The 20,172-nt window shown below is 34.1% G+C and overlaps 1 protein-coding gene across 5 annotated transcripts in view; it reads right to left on the bottom strand.

Annotated features, from left to right (window-relative positions):
- Positions 1–20,172, bottom strand: part of AKAP9 (A-kinase anchoring protein 9) — a 152,621-nt gene that overhangs the window by 76,902 nt on the left and 55,547 nt on the right. For all 5 annotated transcript variants that reach the window (XM_042917550.1, XM_042917567.1, XM_042917578.1 and 2 more), the window contains 7 exons: positions 18,346–18,484; positions 17,819–17,904; positions 13,759–13,870; positions 12,883–13,081; positions 8,520–8,616; positions 7,228–7,320; positions 1,185–1,526 (listed from right to left, as the gene is read on the bottom strand). In XM_042917550.1, the coding sequence (XP_042773484.1) occupies positions 1,185–1,526; positions 7,228–7,320; positions 8,520–8,616; positions 12,883–13,081; positions 13,759–13,870; positions 17,819–17,904; positions 18,346–18,484 (1,068 nt within the window). The remainder of the gene's footprint in view (positions 1–1,184; positions 1,527–7,227; positions 7,321–8,519; positions 8,617–12,882; positions 13,082–13,758; positions 13,871–17,818; positions 17,905–18,345; positions 18,485–20,172) is intronic.

Below are 20,172 nucleotides of genomic sequence, written 5' to 3'. Positions count from 1 at the left end.
AATTCCACTACTAAAGTGCCTAATTTTTATTCCCATTATTTAACTAAAACATAAATTTAAAAAAGATATCTGTCTTAATTATAATTCTAAATCAGTGTGAAGTTTATTACCATTACACATGTTATTCTCCAAACGCAAAATAGCTATTTGTCAGTTAGTTTAAATGCAATCTAAGGGAGAAGAATAAAGACTAAAAATCCTCAAAATGCCTTCTGCTCTTAATGAAGCTGTAGCTCCCTTATCCCTCTTGACATTTATGATGGGGAGATAATATAAATGGAATACTTGTAATTTAAAATTAAATTTATAAAACATGAAAAATTTTACCTAATTTATATTATGCAGTGGTCACCACAGTACTACAGACAACAATATAACATATAAGAATATATAACAATCTATAAGAAACAAATTTCAATAATTTTTATTTGGAAATAAAAGCTTTATGTTCCACTTTCTCATACTCATTAGAAATCAACTCCTTAATGAATTTCTAGAAGTACTTCAGTTCCTGAAGCACTCTGCCTTGAACAGCTGCTGGTAAATTAAAGAGGTTTTCACAAGTATCTCAGTTTTGTACTTCATAAACAAGTTGACAATTTTATTTCAGTATGCCTCTAAACACGATATAACCTATCCTGAACATTAATAAAAAATTTTAATTTAGATAATTAAAAAAAGGTAGGATTTCTTTCTTTCCATTAAAGGCACAGGCAGTTGTAGTACAGACACAGAAAAGATCCTCCATTAATGAGTAAGTATAGAAGAAGAGAAATAGTATTTACAGAGTACAATGCTTTAAATTATCTTCCTAAACAGGAAGCTACTTCCATGTGATGTTATCATCACATTAAATGAAGCAAACCTTTTATTCAGACATATTGTAGGATAATTAATCTTAAACTGACTGAAACAAAATTAATGTACATATAATTTACAATGAGATTTTACCATGCATATATATATGTCTAACATAAACAAAAATATTATGAGCCAGACTTATTTTATTTAATAAAATAGTAAATCATTTATTCATATACTTTACAAGTAATAAAACACATTCAAAATGCAAATCCCTAAGTCAAGATTGGATCTGATACTTTCCTTCCCCATTAAGGAATATTACTGCTAATATTTTTATAGTGAAGGAAGTCACAGATTTTTATACAAGGAAATATACTTACAGATTCTCTGACTATAAATGTTTTATCTTTGGAGAACATTTCTTCTGAAATAGTCAGTTCATGGTCCTTCGATTGTAGTGTATCATCAAGATTACCATCGTTTGATAACAGAACGTCCTTTCCATCTTCTCCTAACTCCTTACTAAGTGGTTTAAATTCTTCTTTAAATTTCATGTCCATTTCTTCAAAAGCTTGACCCTGTGATGATTTCATTTTATTTAAATAACGTTCTTGCTGATAGAAAGCATGTGCTTGTTTTGATGATGTAGTAACCTCTTTTTCCCCAGATATTCTAGACAGTTCAGTTTGTTGAGCAAATGCTATACTCATTGACACAATGACCTAAAGAAATAAATGAAAAGGATTAGATTTATAAATACCAACAGGAATTTAAAAAGCAAGTTACCACTCAAAATGGTTTTAAACTAAAAGAAATCCTACAGAAAGTGATATGGAGAGATTCTCATACCTTCAATCTTCTCTAACTTGTGGTCAAGATCTCAAGACTAGCTTTTACTTTAATTTCCTGTCTTGAACCTGACCTGCTTGTCTCTTTGTCTCTCAATACTAAGAATGCAACAAAGACAAAAAGATTAAAAATATTAAAAACATGAAAGAGAAGCAGAGTGAAGGATAGAACGAGAATATTCAACCAACATCTAATTATTCTTCTAGAAGCATGTATTAGAGACTACAGAAATAAACTATTTCATGAAGTAACAGGTGAGAATACAAAAGGTACTACTCCTAAGAGTCAAGACCAACGAATTTTGGAAGGACAAATAAAGAGAAGACCAAGAACAAATAATTCTTAAAGTTTCCAGAGAAAAAAGATGTATTACCTATGGGGAACAACAATTAAAATGACAAGGACTTTCTCAGTAGAAACAAGAAGGAGTCAGAAAATAATGAAATGTTATCTTTAAAGTTCTGACATAAAAAAAACATCAACCCAGATTTGAATGTTCAACAAAATCATCTTTCAGGAATGAAAGCAAAATAACATGAAATAAAAACAAATAAAAACAGAGTTTATTCCCAATAAATAGATGATCCATAAAAGAACTTCTAAAGGATGTCCCTCAAAAAGCAGAAAATGATGCTAGAAGGAAGGCATAAGATGCAGAAAGGATGAGAGCATTAAAATTTCTTTTTGTAAATATGTGGATAGCCTAACACTGATGGGTATAAAGCAATAATTCTATCTAAATTGTGAAATAAAAATACCTAAGACCGAGACTTGTGATTAGCATAAATTAAACCCACTACAGCCTCTCTCCCCCATTGATTACAATTGAAAACTGAACAAAATACAAAAGCAACTACCAGAAAACTCTGAGAAGTAAACAAAAGCAGGCAAATTGCAGAGGGAGTCAAAACTTGAAGAAGAAATCTGTATGGGGAAGGTGAGAAAGAACTTGTGGCCTGAACCTAAATGGGTTGTCTATTTAAAAAGCATTTTTTTTTCACACTTTCCAGAACATCCTAAGACTCAGCATCTACACAGTATTCAAAATATTCAATATGTAATTCAAAATTAGATGACATACAATATGTTGTATGTCAAATTTGTTGCCAGCAGATTTGCTCAAAAAGAAATGCTACAGTAAATTTTTCAGGCTGAAGGTAGTAATACGAGAGGAAAACTTAAAGTCTGAACAGCAGAATACTCATTCTTTTCAAGTATGCATGCAGCATTCAACCAGAACATATTTAAGGCAATAAATTTAAATAAACTGAAATCATACAAAGTATGCCTGACCACAAAGAAATTAAAAATTATACAATGAATTAATTAACAACAGGAAGATATCTGAAAACCCCTAAATGTGAAAATCTAAACAACACATTTCTAAGTAACCCATGAATCAAAGGGGAGGTGACAAAATAAATCAAATATTCAGACTGAATGAAAATGTGTAGAACGCAGCTTAAAGGAGTGCTTAAAGGGAAACTTATAGCATTAAATGAATATATTTGAAAAGAAGAAAGGTCTTTTAGGAAACCAGAAAAAGAAAGCAACTTAAACCCAAAGCAAGCAGAAACAAGTAGAAAATAAAGAAAAGCAATCAATGAAAATAAAACAAAAAGTTTTTAAAAAACCCAAAAGCTGGACCCTTGAAAACATCAATACAATTAACTTCTAGACAGAATGACAAAGAAAAAAGTGAGAAAGCAGACATTAAGTGATAAAGGAATACTATAAACAACTTCACCAACGTAAATTCAACAGCATAGATGAAATGGAGCAATGCCCTGAGTGACATTAACTAACAAAGCTCACTCTAAAGAAACAGATTGCTTGAGTAAAACAAAATCTACTAAAGAAATCAGATTCATAGTTTAATAAAATCTTCCAACAAAACTCCAGGCCCCGTTAGTTTCACTAACAAATTCTATACCATATTTAAGAATAAAATAGTATCAATTCTACATAAATTCTTCCAGAAAATAGAAGTGAGAATATATTTTAACACTTTACAAGGCCAGCATTGACCTGATACCATAGCCAAACAAAGACATTACAAGAAAATAAAACTATGGATGACGCCCCTCATGAATACAGACATAAATATTCTGGACAAAATATTAGCAAACAGAATCAAGCAATATAAAAAGGAGACTGTCTACAAAGGAACATGAAGAAACTTTAGGGGTCATGGATATGTCTTATATCTTGATTATGCCGTTGGTTTCATACATCTGTTAAAACTCACCAAATTTTGCAGTTGGAACCTGCGAATTTCATGGTATGTAAATTATACCTCGGTAAAGATAATGACAAACAACAAAAAGCTGACCATATGTTAAGTCACAAAAGAAGATTCTGAAATTTTGAAAAATTTGTACAATAAGAATCACTTTCTTTAGATCAGAAATGAGTAACAGAAATAATTAAAAGAATGGTATGGTCTGGAAACTAAAAAACTCAACTAAGGACTCAACTACCTTGTTATTCTCTCCTTTCCATTTCACTATACCATCTAACCAAATTCCACCTGTGATTACAGGGAACTGCCTACTCTGTGCCTGTGTAAGCTAAACTTAGATGAGGAGGAAAAAAAATCCAACCAAGCTGAACAGTGTTATTTTAAATTCATAACTACTACCCTTGATTGAGTCCTTCAGGATACTGGGCAATTCTACTCAATTTCCCTGGTCTTTTCCTTCTCCTAGAAAGCCCTCTCTCCTTAAAGCTTCAATGTCTTCCCTTCCTTTCTCATTCTCAGGTGCTGACCTTGCTTCTTTTTTAGTGAGAAAACAGAAGCAATCAGAAGAGAACTTCCACAGGCTCCAAATACCGTATCTGAAAACATCCTGATGAACCAAATATTCTCTGCCTTCTTTCTTGTTATCATGGATTAAATCGCCATGCTCCTATCTAATGGCAACCCTCCAGGGCATTGTACCTCCTCTCCTCTAATCAGGGACACTGCTCCAACAACTGTCTCTCTCTCTCCTGACTTAGCGAATTTTTTTCCTTCTCTCCTCAATAATTATTATTAACAAAGAAATAGGACACCTTTCTTCTTAAACAGAAACAAATTACCAACAACAAAAATCTGCTGCTTGACTCTCTACATTACCCTTGAGATACCACTGTATTTCTCTGTTCCTCTTTCAAGTAAAACTCTAAACTTCATCTCTTTATTCTTCCCCTTCACTCTCTCAAATCCAATCTAATCAGTTTGTCTGCACCACCCCATCAAATGTGTTCCTGTGAAACTCAACAATGATTTCACATTGTAAAATCCAATAATTAATTTGCAGTTCTAATCATTTGTGATGTATCAAAAACATTTGTTCACAGGTATATAAAAAAAAAACAAAAAAACATTTGACACAGTTTAATAAATTCTCTTCTTGATATATTTTTACTTCTGTTTTTCCCATATTTAATTTACTGCTCTTTCTCTATCTTCTTTATTCCTCCTCATTTCTCTGATCTCTAAACATCGGTGTTATCCAGGCTCAGCCCCCAGACCTCTGCTCTGTCTACACTACTACATTAATTGTTTTTCAAATTTTTTCACTGTAACCATGGTAAACACACACACAACAATAAAAACATTTTATGTTGTGACCCAAAGCACACATACATTTTGTGTGTATTTATATGATTGAACTTTCCCAGTATTTTAAAATCCTGGTCCAAAACCAGGATTTCATGCTTCAAAAACGAGTTGCAACTCACAGTTTGAAAAACGTTGCCCTATTTACCACCCTATTTTCATGTCTAGTCTTAACCTATTTTCTGAACTCTAGATATGCATATCCAACCACTTCTTCAATATTTATTTTTAAACATTTAGTAAGTGTTTGCATTTAATGATTTTTTTTTTTTTTTTTTTTTTTTTTTAGTGTACAAGCAGGGGAGGGGCAGAGAGGGGGCCAGAGAATCTGAAGCAGACTCCATGCCGACAGCAGCAAGCCCAATGCAGGGCTCAAACTCACAAACCACGAGATCACGACCTGAACCAAAGTTGGACGCTCAACTGACTGAGCCACCCAGCACCCTAATGGATCTGAATTCTTAAGCTAAAATCTCAAGTCTATCTTTCCTATCCAAAAACTACTCTCTTGCAGTCTTTTCTGACACCTAATAGCAACTCCATTCTTCCAGCTGCTTATGTCAAATAACCTAGAGTAATATTTTCCCCCAGCCCTTGCCCCTTTTCCTTTATTTCTTCTTCCTCCTGTACCCAGTCACATTTGCTAAGAAGATAAATAATATTTCACCAAATAGGTCCCCTGACTGTGGGGTGGCAGGACTAAAACCGTCCTCTCACTCAGCAGAGCTGGCAGTTGGGCAAGTGGCCTTCACACTCCTGCCATTCTTCTTGGCCACCTCTTTGAAACATCCACTGGTGTAATTCTTGACTTTTTCTCTTGCATTCCACTTTCTCAAAAGATATTCAATCCGTTACCTTCATGATTGACTCTCTCACTTCCTTCAGGTTTTTTTTCTAAGATCAATTTATGTTTAACCTAACTCATTATGCATTTCCTGTATAATCGATCAATTCTCCTCTTTTAAAATTCATATATCCACTGGGATTGTTATATTCAAACAGTTGAAATATTATTAAAAAGCAGAAAAAATCAGAATTCAACGGTTCCAATATAAGAACCCAATCAGGTATATCCATTTTATTATTTTTTTTTTATTTTTAAAGTTTATTTATTTGAGAATGGAGTGTGTGCGCACACGCATGGGAGACAGACAGACAGAGAAAAGGAGAGGGGCAGAGAGAAAAGAGAATCACAAGCAGGCTCCACTCTGTCAGCATAGAGCCTGATGCAGAGCTTGAACCCATGAACCATGAGATCATGATTGAGATCATGATCAAAATTGAGTCAGTCAACTTAACTGACTGAGCCACCTAGGCACCCCAGATATATGCTTCTGAAAGGGAATACAAAGACAAAAGAAATGGAATCATAATGGTAGATTAGGTGATATGCTTGGTATTCAAGAATTTAAAAGAATGGCTCTGGGCATAGCACAGCTAAGAGTATCTACAGTCACAAACATCACAGTCACTTCTCAAGGAAGAGATAGGCAAAGAAAATATATAAAAGACAAACCACCTTCTTTCTCATTTCCTACCATATCCCCTACCTTTAAAGGAAGGCCAAACTCCATCACAAGGTACTACTCCCAGGTAACAAATTTATAAAGACTTGTTTTGGCATTCTGAGAAGTTTCTGATTACTATTCCACATCAAGAAGAAAATATTTTTCTAAAGGAAAAGTTCACAGAATATTCCATTGAAAGGCAATTGTGGTTGATACCAGTAACTGACAATTTAAAGATAATCTATGTACAAAACTTGTAACAAAAAGTGCAGGGGTGCCTGGCTCAGTTGGTGCAGCACGAGACTCTTGATCTTCGGGTCATGAGTTTGCGCCCCATGGTGGGTGTAGAGATTAAATAAATAAAACTTGAAAAAAAAAGGTCATTACTATCAATAAAATCTATGTTTTCTGAAGGTTCAAAAGGAACATAAATCAAAATAATCTGACAAACTATAAACTTACCTTAGCTACTTCTTCTTCTAGTCGTTCTTGGTACTGTTTTTCCAGCAATGTAACCATATTTGTTTCCTTTTTCACTTCAAATTCATCAGAAAACTAAATTAAAAAGCAAAATGTAACAGACTTGTTTATACTAACCATACATCACTTATTTTTAAACTTCTACGGTCAAATATCCTCAAAAGATCAATGTTTCTTAGAAAACTGAGTTTTAATAAGTAAATTTCAGTTCTGCTCTTAATTAAAAATGATAATTCTGGTGAATAATTCTAGTGTAGAATTCTAAATAACCTACTTAGTATTGTGAATTTAAAGATGCAAAGTCAGAAATATATTTACATATTTACAATTACTAACATAGTTCTATAGTAGACTAAAGATACTTCTTAAATATAATTAAGATATGTATCTAATTTTAAGTAATGCTAACAGTGGCTATCTTTGCTTATGAAATTATAAGCAAATTTTATTTTTTTCTTGATGTTTATTAATAGTATCCATTTCCCCACAAATACAAACTATTTTTGTAACTAGAAAAAACTATAAACAGTTTTTTAAAATGTAAACATATTTTCAGCATGAAAGTATTTGTTTACCAATTACCTGAATGGCATTCAAATAGATACTCCATATAGGAGGAGTATGGTACAAACAAGATATGTAGCCAACATCTCTCCTCTGTTTCCAAAACAAGAGAAAGCAATGATTTTTGTTTTCTATATGAGTCAAGAATTAAAAATCCACTGACTGAAGACCAGGGTTTTGTAGTTATAAGTTTCAGAAAAATGGCCACAAATTGGTAATATATACAATGTTGAGGAGAGACAGAGTGTGATTTAGCTAGCTGGCCGACACTGTAAAAGATGAGGGGCTTTTATACATCATATGGCATGTGCTCAAGAAAGCCTCAACTATTGTCCTAGCCAAGGCATCTTGAATTTTGGGGATCCCTAAACACTATTCTAGAGATAGTCTGACTCAACTTCCCATCGTGGGACGAAAAGTTGTTGGCAAGGGTACTGAAACTAATTTGTTACATAGCTCATGTCATACAAAACAAGACAAATTTTAAACCAGAACATATTTAGGGGGAAAAAACTCTCAATTTTAACTTTGTGTTATTCCTATGCTATGAAAATACATTAAATTTTTTTGCTTATATATTCTTCTGGGTCTTTTACATAATGTGTTATCCTCTTATTTATTATGCTTACTTCTTAACAACAGTTTTACTATGGACATAAAAATGACAGAGAAACAGTATCAGTGCACACAACAGTTTAAAAATATAATACCTCTATTGTACCATCAATGTTCTGGTTAAGACAACTTCCAGGGTATACTGTTTTCTGGACATCAGATTCAGTAATTACCATTGAATCACTGGAGAAACTAAACATGAATAAAAGAGAGTGAACGAATTAAGAGTTGTGTACAAGTTTTACTGTTAGTCCAAATTTATAGCATGCATAGAGTTATAAGTACTGTAACTCAAACTGTATTTTTGACTGATTTTTCCAATTAAAATTAAAGTAACACACTTCAATGATAGAGAACTTCAACACATCACCACTGAATTTTATGCCATTTTAAGAAGTGTACTACAAATATATGACATGGAGCTATTTACAGGTAGAGACATTTTCTAAAAGTTATCTATGCTATTACTGAGTAAAAGCCCATAAAAGCTCATTTTTATTAAAAAACTATTTATACACACAAACAGAAAAAAATCTGGATGAATAGACATCAAAAGTAACAATGATTATCTCTAGTGGAACTGGGGAGCAGAGGCAGCAAAAAGAAGGTTCTTAATTTATACAACCACTTCTACATTTTCTTTGTTTTTAATCTATTCATGTATCTTTTGGCATTCGCGTCTTTATTCTGAATTGTTTTACAATCATTATTTTGTAAAAAAAATTTTTTTTTCTTAAAATGCTTAACTTGGGTCATAAAAATAAAGTGAGATTAATATTTAGCAACCATGGGATAAAGATTAAAGGGGCAAATTATAATTTTGTTTTAGCTAATACAATTTCTCACTTCACTTTTAATGTGCATACACACTGCCTTCTTTATTCCACTCCCCTTTTGCCCAACTCCTCCTTTATTTCTCCTATCCTCTTCTTTCATTCTGTCCCAAACTGGCCAGATAGAAGTTATCATCATCCCATTTCCTGACTTATATAACTAACCCACTACTGATAAACATTTGGTTGTTTCTAAATGTTCACTATTACAAATAATGGTACAATATCAATCCTCAAAACATCTATGGACTTTCTGTATGATATATCTTATAAATATTTAAAAATTTAATATAATGCCACATTCCAAAAAGTTACATTAATTTTACTTCCACAACAGTTACCATGTAAGTATTTATTCAAAACTTCAGCAACTCAAAGTTTTAAAACTTTGTTAGAACATTTCTGTTTTTGTTTTTGAGATTACATATCCTTCAGCTTCCATTGGCCATATAAGTTTCTTCAGCTGTGAACTGCCTATTTGTGTTCTTTGTTCATGATAAATGATTGTAAAAACTCATCTCCCCTGTCTTTCTTCTCTGTCCTTTCCTGGTTCTTCTGTCTCACAATTCTGTCTGTTTCCTTACTGCTTCTTGCACACACTATTCTGATCCTTGGCTCCATATTTTGATTCTTTTTTTCATAGCTGAGAAGCCCTCCTGATTACTTTGGGTCTATTAAGACCCAAATTCTAATAAAAAAAATTCTACTTAGTCCACAATTTCATTCTATGGCTTTATAGCATTTGAAAGTGTTCATCCCAAATTCAAAATATAGTCTGGCTAAAACCAAACTCACTGCTCCCCTCTTAATATTAAGCTAACTCTCCACCAGCCTAATTTCTCTATTTTATATTAATGTATCATTATTCTCCATATTCTCTAGCTCATACAACACAGTGTCATCTTTGTTTTTCCCCTTCACTTTGTTCTCAACATTCCTCCTTCTATCCCAATATCTCATGGTCACCCCTTCATTTCCTTTTCCTCTGGAACCACTCCAATAAGCAATTATCATAAAAATGTGCAGTAAAAGATGCCACACAGACATGGGTTTAAATTCCAGCACTTTGGTTGTTATCACCATGTTATATTCCTTAACCACTACTTCTTAAAAACTATTATTTTGTGAATAAGTATTATTTCAATGATTAGACTAAAGTCACTTGAGGGAAAAGGCCACTTAAATACATCTATAGCTCCCTCCATGGCATCTAGCTAAGGCCCATCCCAGTCATTGTTTCATTTAATCCTCTTAATGAACTACTCTTAGTAGTTCATTAGTAAGAGTAGAATTAACTACTCTTAATGGTAGTTTTATTGTCCCTCATATTACTAAGACATGTTAAAATAATCTGCCAAAAATTGTATAGCCAGTAAAAGGTTAAATCAGGTGTCAAATGCAGATCTGACTCTAGTCATTCCAATCCTATACTATATCCCTAAGAGGCTCCTAGTATATAACATCTCCAAATACATGTTAAATGAACGACTCAATTATTTTTTTAAACAAGTTCAAATCTACTTTAATTCAAAAAGCATCATAGTTGTATCCAAAAATGCGATGACATTTACAAGAAATAACTTTGACTCATCACTATTAGCAGGGGTGAACATGGTCCTTAGTAACTCTGTTTTGGGGAGTGGGAGAAAACTAATGGTTTTAGTTGAAAGATTACTGTCAACACACTTCCACTGAATATTCTAGAAACTCTGAGAGAGGGTGGTGAGCTGACAAAAGCCCAACTGTAGTAACAGCAAATAAGTCTACATTTCCAAAAGACTCCCTTTTCTTCACACTTTAGAGAGAAAGCATCACTAATTAAAGGAAGGCTATATGAAATACTGTAGCTGATTATTAGAGAGTTCTTGCTATCTACTTATTTTCTTTCATATCAGAAAACCTAGAGTGGTGGTTTCCAAATGTCAATTCATGGACTTTCTGTGTCAGAATTATTTTGTTACAAATACACATGTCCATGGTCTATCTCAAAGCTGTTAAGTCTGACACTCCAAATGTATAATCCAGTAATCTAATTTTAAGTATTCAAAAGCCTCCAGTGTTTCTGATGCATGGTCAAGTTAAAGAGCTAATGACCTCAAATGAAATGGGAGCTTTAGAAGGCTGTGCCAGGCTGGGCAAATGATTCCAAAGCCTACAAACAGACCCTGAATAAAAGAAGGAGAAACAGACTGCTTCCCCAAAAGTGTGGACATTCAATATCTTGTCTCAAGGAAAAGAAATGTTTTTTTGTCTTGAGGTCCCATTAGTAAATGCCTATGAAGACAGTTCTAGAAGACCAGAGCCAGCCAAAGTTAGATGAAATCTCTGAACATTGCATAGAGCTAAATATTATAGCACACTCCCCAACTAAATTATGAACTGTTCATTCATTCATTTAACAAATATTTACTGAGCACCTACTAGCAGAGGGAATAATTACACGGTCTGGGACACATCAATGACTCAAATGGGCAAAAATCCCCACCCTTACAAAGCTTGAAGTCTTTCATAAAAGAAAGACACTAAACAAAACAAATAAAATCAAACTCCCCGGTAAATATATATAAACTTGGTTTTCATCTTATACATACATACTTTATATATATATAACAGATAATATTAAGTAATATAGAAAGAAATGACGCGGGAAATTAGCGTACAGAGTTCTAAAAAACAATTTTAATTTAAGTGGGGGTAATCAGAATAGACATCATAAGAACATTATATCTGCATAAAGACCCAAAGGAGGTAATGTGTTGGGCATGTAAATATCTGGAGAAAGATCATTCTAAAGCAGGAGCATACTGATGGTCTGAGATCTCAAGGAGAATGTGCGGCATGAGAATAGTGAACAGTGGGTGAGTCAACAGGAGATAAAGTCAAAGTGGTAACAGGGAACCATCATGTAGGACCTAGTAAGGCACTGTAAGGACAGAAGAGCACTGGACTAATGTGATCTGATCATGTCTTAAATCTAGTTGTGGAAATGTGCTGAGGACAGACTTTAGGGAAGAGTTACGGTAGAAGGAGAGAGATCAGTTGTTGCAGTAATCCACGTGAGACATGATGATGGTAGGCAGCAGGGGGCTAGTGAGAAGTGGTCCAGTTTAGATGTATTTTGGAGGCAGAAATAACAGGATTTTTTGATAGACTGGAAGTGAGGTATGAGAAAAAGAAGAGTAACCTCAGATGGAGATGGCTGCTGAAGGAACAAATTTCAAGGGGAAGATCCAGAGTTCTGGACATGGTGAATCTGAATATTAGACAACAAAGTGGAGAAAGTCCAGTCATGACTAGAATGATCCTATCTTATATTTCTTGGGTATGTCCCACATCAAGGTAGTAAAGACCAGGCATATGATAACAAATATATGTACACTCTCTCAGCAAATTAACAACAACCAGCATTTTTATAAAATAAGGTGTAAAATCCCTATAATGTCTTCAGTTTATAATATTTCACACATTTCAAAGAATTATCTCTTATTCTTATTCCTTGATAATGCTACATCCCCATCTCTTTCATCCAATTTTCCTTAAGTCACATTTCTTCTGGAAAACAATCATGTTATGACTATTACTACTCTACAAATGCTGTTGAATGAAATTATAAGTAGACAGATACCTTGGCTGAACTGTAGACTCACTGACAGCTTGAAGCCTTTCCTGCAAACAATGGATCTCTGCCCCATAGTTTTCTTCAGTTTCTTTCAATTGTTGCTGCAAAGAGGAGATGAAGTTTTCTAATTCTTGAACTTGTCCTTCCAGTCGCCTAATTTTTTCAGAATCTTGCAGAGCAGATAACTTGCTTTTATGACTGACATCTAAGTTATATGAAGAGAAGAAAATAAACACTTCAATAGAAATTTCTTAGTGAAATACCACAATCACTTTTTTGTGTGTGGAGATATTCATTCTTCTTCAAAAAAATAATGTTTTTTTTACTAGTAATAACTCAAGTTTCAATTTAAACTCAATTTGACTCAAGAAAACAAACAAACAAAATGAATCGTGCAATTCAAGATCATTTCTTTAATCTTCATGTCTGTAGTACCCCTAAATCTACCAACTTTATGTCTTTAAACTGGAAACAATTTAGAATCACAGAATAAGAAGTGAGAAGGGATCAAAGACAGCAATAGTCCAAATCTTCCACTTTAAGAATAAGAAAACTGAGACCAGAGAGATTATACTGAAATGCCCAAGGTCACGAGGTTATCTCAAATTGTAAAGTAAGAAAATCAAATGACTAGGGCACTGGGTGGCTCAGTCACCTGAGCATCTGACTTTGGCTCAGGTCATGACCATGAGTTTGAGCCTGGCATTGGGCTTGCTACTGAAGGCTATTGCAGGCAGAGCCCCTGCTTCAGATCCTCTACCTCTCTCTCCTGCTCCTCCCCTACTTGTGCTCTCTCTCTCTCAAAAGTTAAAAAAAAAAAAAATCAAATGATTAAATATTTGGTATAAAAATACTACACTGTGGCATATAATCAAAATTTACCAATGTCATGCAAATTGGTCATCTGAGAGGCTGATAAAAACTCTGTTTCCTCTTTTGGTAGACCTCCTTCTGCAACCTCAAGCTTCACATCATCTGTCTCCTGTCCATGTATCTATTGAAAAGAACAGAAAAGGAGTGACATAAATATACGATCTAGCATTTTGAAAGTTATATTACAGCAGCTTTACATTGAAAATGTTTGAAATCACTTAGAATTTTAATACTCTGATATAAATATTTTTGCTTCTACGTTATTCCACGCTTTCTTCTGACAGTGATTCACATTCCCTTCACAGCACTGCAATTATATTAGGAAGTGTACTGTTCTTTCATACCCAGAAAGAAGTTCATTTTAATACAAAAACAGAAGCTGCACAGAATTTTGGTATATAACTCATACAGTATTTGTAATATGACTTGGTCTTCGGAATTTCAACTCATACACTGTAAATTTTATGCTTATCAATACTTGGTAATATAACTTTATGAATCTCTGGATATAACCTATGTACATCCAAGTAATTGACAAATGGTATGGTTCTTTACACAAAAGGAAGGAAAATAATGAAAACAGATGAACCTCAAGTTATTTCCTTAACTATTACAATTAGGCAGCAATTTGTCAGATGCTTAGGTGTCTTAATTTAGTGATTCATAGAATACTTAATAATCATCTACTACATGGCTAGCACTGTGACAAGAGAGACTAAGATAAAATCAGTAAAAAAAAAAAAAAATATGTGTATCTGCCCTTACAGAATGTATCAACTAGTTGGGGAAATAAAATTAAGTAACTAGAGAAGCACTAAACTATAATTGACTATAAGGACAATAACAGAGAAGAAAGAATGATGTGTGTGAGTAGTTATAGAGTAAGTCAAACTTGATTCAGGCCTCAGTCATTTTGGGCAATGATCAGAAAGGTTATACTGAAAAAAGAGTATGAGCCATTTGTGAATGAAGAGCCTAATGCTATAACTAGTAAAGAAAACTATCTTGTAAAGAGGGGTTTAATTTGGATAAGGATGGGGGAAGGTGGCTATGTAAATAAGATAGATTTAGACTACAAAGCACCTTAAAAGCAAGGAGAAAGAGTTTGGACTTGCTCGGCTAGATGAACAAATAATACCACAAAAAGCAGGTGAGCCACAGGATAAAACTATTTCCCATGAAGGCTACTTTACTGGTTACTATTCTTATCAAGTCCTCTACCCCGTGCCTAACCCCTAGTACAACTTCAACAGAAGACCTTGCCTCTTAATTTCCCTAAGAAAATAAAGACCATCAGGTAAATTCTTCAGTTTCCAGCCTACTTTTCCAAATATATCTCTTCACTTAATTCATTCAGCACTTATTAAACCTCTACCATGTGCTCCAACCAAGGACCACACTAAGAAGAAATAAAAATAAAGACAAGACTCCCTGATTCTGAAGGGTTTAGAATCTAGGAATTATTTTAAATAGATCATTACCTCCCCCCTTTTCCCTGTTGCCATAGTTCTTGGTACAAACTTGCATTTATTATTTTTCTTGTTATTATAATTAACAGAAAAAGGTAAATGCAGTAACCAAAGGCCAACAGAATGGAGGAAGAAATGCCTAAGTCTAGGAAGACAGGTAAAGAGGACACAAAGGAAATAACATCTGAACCAACTGGAAGAACACACCAAGCAGACTGGAGTTTGATGGCAGTGTCAGGCAGAAAAAAACCAGCATTCAATAAAGGCCAAGGTGTGAAAGATCAGGGTACATTTGGGAAACTCTGGGAGTATTTCAGTATGGCTAAAATGAGGAGGAGGAGGGTTAGAAGATGAAGCTAACAGGTTAGACAGTGATATATTGCAGTGCTGAGACTGATCTCAACCAACCTCTGGATGCCTTTGTGGTGAAAGCTACCTTACTGGGTTAACATGTGAATTTCACTTTTTAATTTTTTTTCTGGGGAGAACTAAAGAAGTTAGGGTGGGTAACTGTGTTCCAAAGTAAGCCTCCCACATTCTGGTACTGGGGAAGGGAGGTGTTTCTCTCATCAAACCAAACTGTTCCCTACTCAGTGCCCTAAAAAGAAAGAGGCAAAATGACACATCATTCACTGACTCACAAATCCATCACTGTGGATTACTTGCTTCCTATAAGCCCTCCTACACTATTTAATAGTTTCAACTGTGTATTGCCATGAAGAAAAGCAACATACTTTTAAAAGAAAACAAGGAAGGTAAGAACACAGAAAGGAAATCTGACAGTTAAGGATTCACCACTGACTTTGATCAAAGAAAGCTTAGTGAAGTGCAAGTTGGAAGCTTGTTTACAATGGGGAGGAGAGGGGAGCAGATGGGGAGGTTCCCGCTATAGTCTATTCTTTCTTTCAAACAATGTGACCATGAAGGAGAAAGAGAACCACAAAGGAAGATGTGGCATTGAGGACCGGTTATGTTCTAAATAGGAGAGACGTAAGGAATGTGCGAGGGGAAAGGACAGAAACAGAGAAAAACACAAGCAAAGGAGCTGAAATCACAGAAGAGAGGGAAGGGACATGTTATCAATCTTGGAAGAGGTAGAAAGGGATATTAACAAAGTCACAGGAAATAAAATAACCTTGGTTATGGAAAGGAATAACTTCTGAGACAGAAGAGATTTAAAGAAATACATACGGTCTAGAGGTAGCAGGCTGAGATAATTTATAATTGATAGCTCTGATATTTGTAGAGAAATAGGAGATAAGGCCAAATACAAAGGGGGACCAGAAGTAGAATATATGACTTGAGGAAAGTTGTAAAGCTGAGAAACATCCACTGAAGGGATTGTGAGAAGGTAAAGTACCACATAAAAGAACTGTGAAGTGATCCTGAGGGTCTGGCTGATGTCAGACCATGAAGACATAGTGTCACCAAACCACATTTGCATCTAATTTTCTAAGCAGCCCTCAGAAACCCAAGTATGACTAGAGAAGAAGGATCCAAACCCAAGTATGACTAGAGAAGAAGGATCCCTGGAGGCAGGATAAGGGCAGTAGAAAAACAAAAAAATCCAAACTGCTAAGAGTACTGGTAAGAAAATGGTATGATGATTTTGAATAGGGATCAACATCTTGGCTATGAAGGGAAGTAGAAAGAAAAGTAATTATTGTAGGGAAATGTAGAGTTAAATAAGGATTTTTATCTATCCACCTGCCCTCCTACATAGTTATCTGTAAGACAGTGGAGTAGGTTTACAGGTTTTAGAAAAGGCAGGATAGTTTATTTACTTGCAGAGGAAGAGAAAGAGAAAAGGAATGATGGAAAGGGGAAAAGAGAAACAGAGGAAGACAGAAGGCGAGAAAGAGGGAGGGGAAGAGAAAGAAGAACAAGAACTGTCAAGTGATCCTGAGGTCCGGTTGATGTCAGACCATGATTACACAGTGTTACCAAACCACATCTGCATCTAATTTTCTTAGCAAAGCATCCCTCATAAGCAGAACTTTCGCTGCGTGTCAGTTAAATCTTTCAAATCTGCCCAGTTAAGTAGAATGACATCAAAAGTACCCCAAATAAACAGACATAGAGATCCTTCTGGATTTTTTCTACAACATGAAGATCATAACACTTATCTTTGCCAATATATGCTATTTATTTTTCTGATACAGTTAATAAATTACACTATGCCATCTATATTCTCTTGCATACATTTCTAAAACAACTACTTGAAAGAAATTTGACATATCTAACACTGTGTGAAACTAATTAGCTATGTTCTAAACAACTATACTAATTCCATTTTTCTCTAAAACAGACCCGCTACTTTAAAACTGCTATATAGAAAACTAAATACAACTGCTTCACCAAGTTTACCATCTGACATTTTATATATATCTTACTTTATCAGGATTTCCAAAACTCTCAAATGGGGTAAATAGTATTCAACTTGCAGATATTCCGTTAATTCATTGATACTATGAATATGTAACTTTTCCTTCATCTTTTTCATGTTCACTTATTTTAGAAATGCTTAGTTGATGAAGAAGCTTACAAAACAGCATGTGACACAATAAATGAAAACATAATACATTTTCCATTTCACAGACCTTACTTAATCGTGTTTGAAGTACCAAGAGTTTGTTGTATTCTTCTGTTACTTTGGTGAGAAGAGTTTGCATATTTTCTTGAAAGTCTAGATGATAAATAAACAATTATAATAATTTCATTTCACAAGCAAACTTGTGGACATCTTTGATTCTCTTTATATCACAATTATTGCATTAACATAAATAAAAATGTATATTAAAAATAAGATTTCATGAATCCCAAAAGATATTAAATGACTGAATTATGATTAAAAGTAAAAGTTCATCACATTAACTGACTTAAGAAAATATTGTGGGAAGGGGCACCTGAGTGGCTCAGTTGGTTAAGTGTCCGACTCTAGGTTTTGGCTTAGGTCATGATCTCATGGCTGTGAGATCGAGCCCTGGGTCGGCTCCACAATGAGTGTGGAACCTGTTTAAGATTCTCTCTCCCTCTCTCTCTGCCCCTCCCCTGCTTGCACTCTATCTCACAAAACAAACAAATAAATATTTAAGAAAAAAGAAAAAAGACTGTAAGATTTTATTACCTTGAACTTCATATCTATAATCTTGCAATTCTTGTTCTTGATTTTCAGAAGTATGCACACCAGAACTCTCTTTCTCTTCTATATTTATGTCACATTTTATAGCAGGAGTATGATGTTCACCAAGGACATTGCAAAAAGTCTATTAACAAAATTAGTATTTTACAAAATTAAAAATTTTTGTTTTCTGCCTCTGAAAAATCATTAAACGTTATTTTCCTATATGTAAAAGTCAAAATGGCACAGAAAAATCAGCAAGGAAACACTATCCCATACACCAAATCAGTCTGCAAAAGAAATGGTTAAATCTAAATCTTTCTCTCTCTCTCTAGGACATAAAATACTTCCTACAGTGGAAAAATACTGATAATCCTAACTGCACAAAACTATTTTTTCTGCTTCTAATAATGAATATAGGTTGTACTGCAATCTACCACTTTCTAGCTTGTATCTTAGATTGATGTTATCTCTGTAATGCCAACTACCCTTGAAAAAACACCAGAAGACAAGGACAGAAGTTAAAAGATGATGATTAGGGGTGCCTCAGTTGGCAGAGCATGTGACTCTTGATCTTGGGGTCATGAAGTCAAGCCCCATGTTGGGCATAGAGCTTACTCAAAAAAAAAAAAATTATGACTGGAAAGTAGTCTATAAATTCTGAAGGCGCTTGTGATGAGCACTGGGTGCTGTAAGTGATGAATCACTGAATTCTACTCCTGAAACCAATACTGCATTGTATGTTAACTAAAATTTAAATTAAAAAAAAATATATATGAAGTATATCACATTCATGTACTTTTCTGTAACACATAGGTAGAATTCTATGCTTTATATGCACAAATTACAAATATGTGACACATTATTAGTTTTTTTCTCCTGAGCAACAGAAAATTCTACCATCATTTAAAAACAACACATGACCCATAATCATTTCAGAAGCCCTCAAAATAAGTTTTACCTTTGCCCTGCACACAACTGGAAACAAGTGGAAAAAACCAAATTGTTTATTACTATTTCTTGAGATTCACTTAAAAGTTAACTATACTGTCAATTAACAACTGAGTGTATTAAATTTTCAGCAGTTTCTAAAATGGAATTTTATCATACTAGGGTTGGCAGAAACCTGAATGATCACCCCATTTACTAATGAAGAAATGGACTTAAAAAGATGAAAAAACTAGCCTATGGCAACCTGATTAGTGACAAAACCAGGTTTCATGAAGAACCCCAGAGGACCCCTCTATCAGAACAAGTGATTCATATTTCAACTTGAGATTAGGGATCAGGTAAAGACAATAACAAAAGGAAAAAAACATAAAGTCAGCTTATAACTTAACTAATTCGACTTGGGCTCTCTTTCCATCATTTACTGAATATCAACAATAGATATGAAAGGACAATGCCTGAACGCTTCAGAAGTGGAAGTGGACACTGCTGAGTAGCTGAATGAAGACATGCATTAGGTGTGGTTGCTTTTTAGTTTTTGAGGTTTTTGCAACACTGTTCTTTGAACAATTTTATAGGTAATCAAAATCAGTAAGGTAGCTCTACCTGTCCCAACTAATACCACCCTCTTCCTCCAATTCATAAATATAAAAGCCCGGGATAGAGATTAGGGACAAACCAAAGCAAAGATTATAAATTCTGAACTATTTCAAATATGCAGAAAAATAGTTTATCTATTACTTACCTTTAACAAATGGTCAATTTTGTCATATTATCTCCATATTTTTTAAAGAAACTGAAAATTACATATAGATTTGAAGCTCTCTATTTTAAGTACTGCTTATCCATTTTATGCACCTTTCTCTCTATCCAGAGGTAATTATT

The sequence above is a fragment of the Panthera leo genome, chromosome A2, assembly GCF_018350215.1.
Source record: "Panthera leo isolate Ple1 chromosome A2, P.leo_Ple1_pat1.1, whole genome shotgun sequence".
Lineage (NCBI taxonomy): Eukaryota > Metazoa > Chordata > Mammalia > Carnivora > Felidae > Panthera > Panthera leo.
The sequence above is the reverse complement of the archived record's forward strand: the minus strand, read 5'-3'. Positions and strand labels throughout refer to the sequence as shown.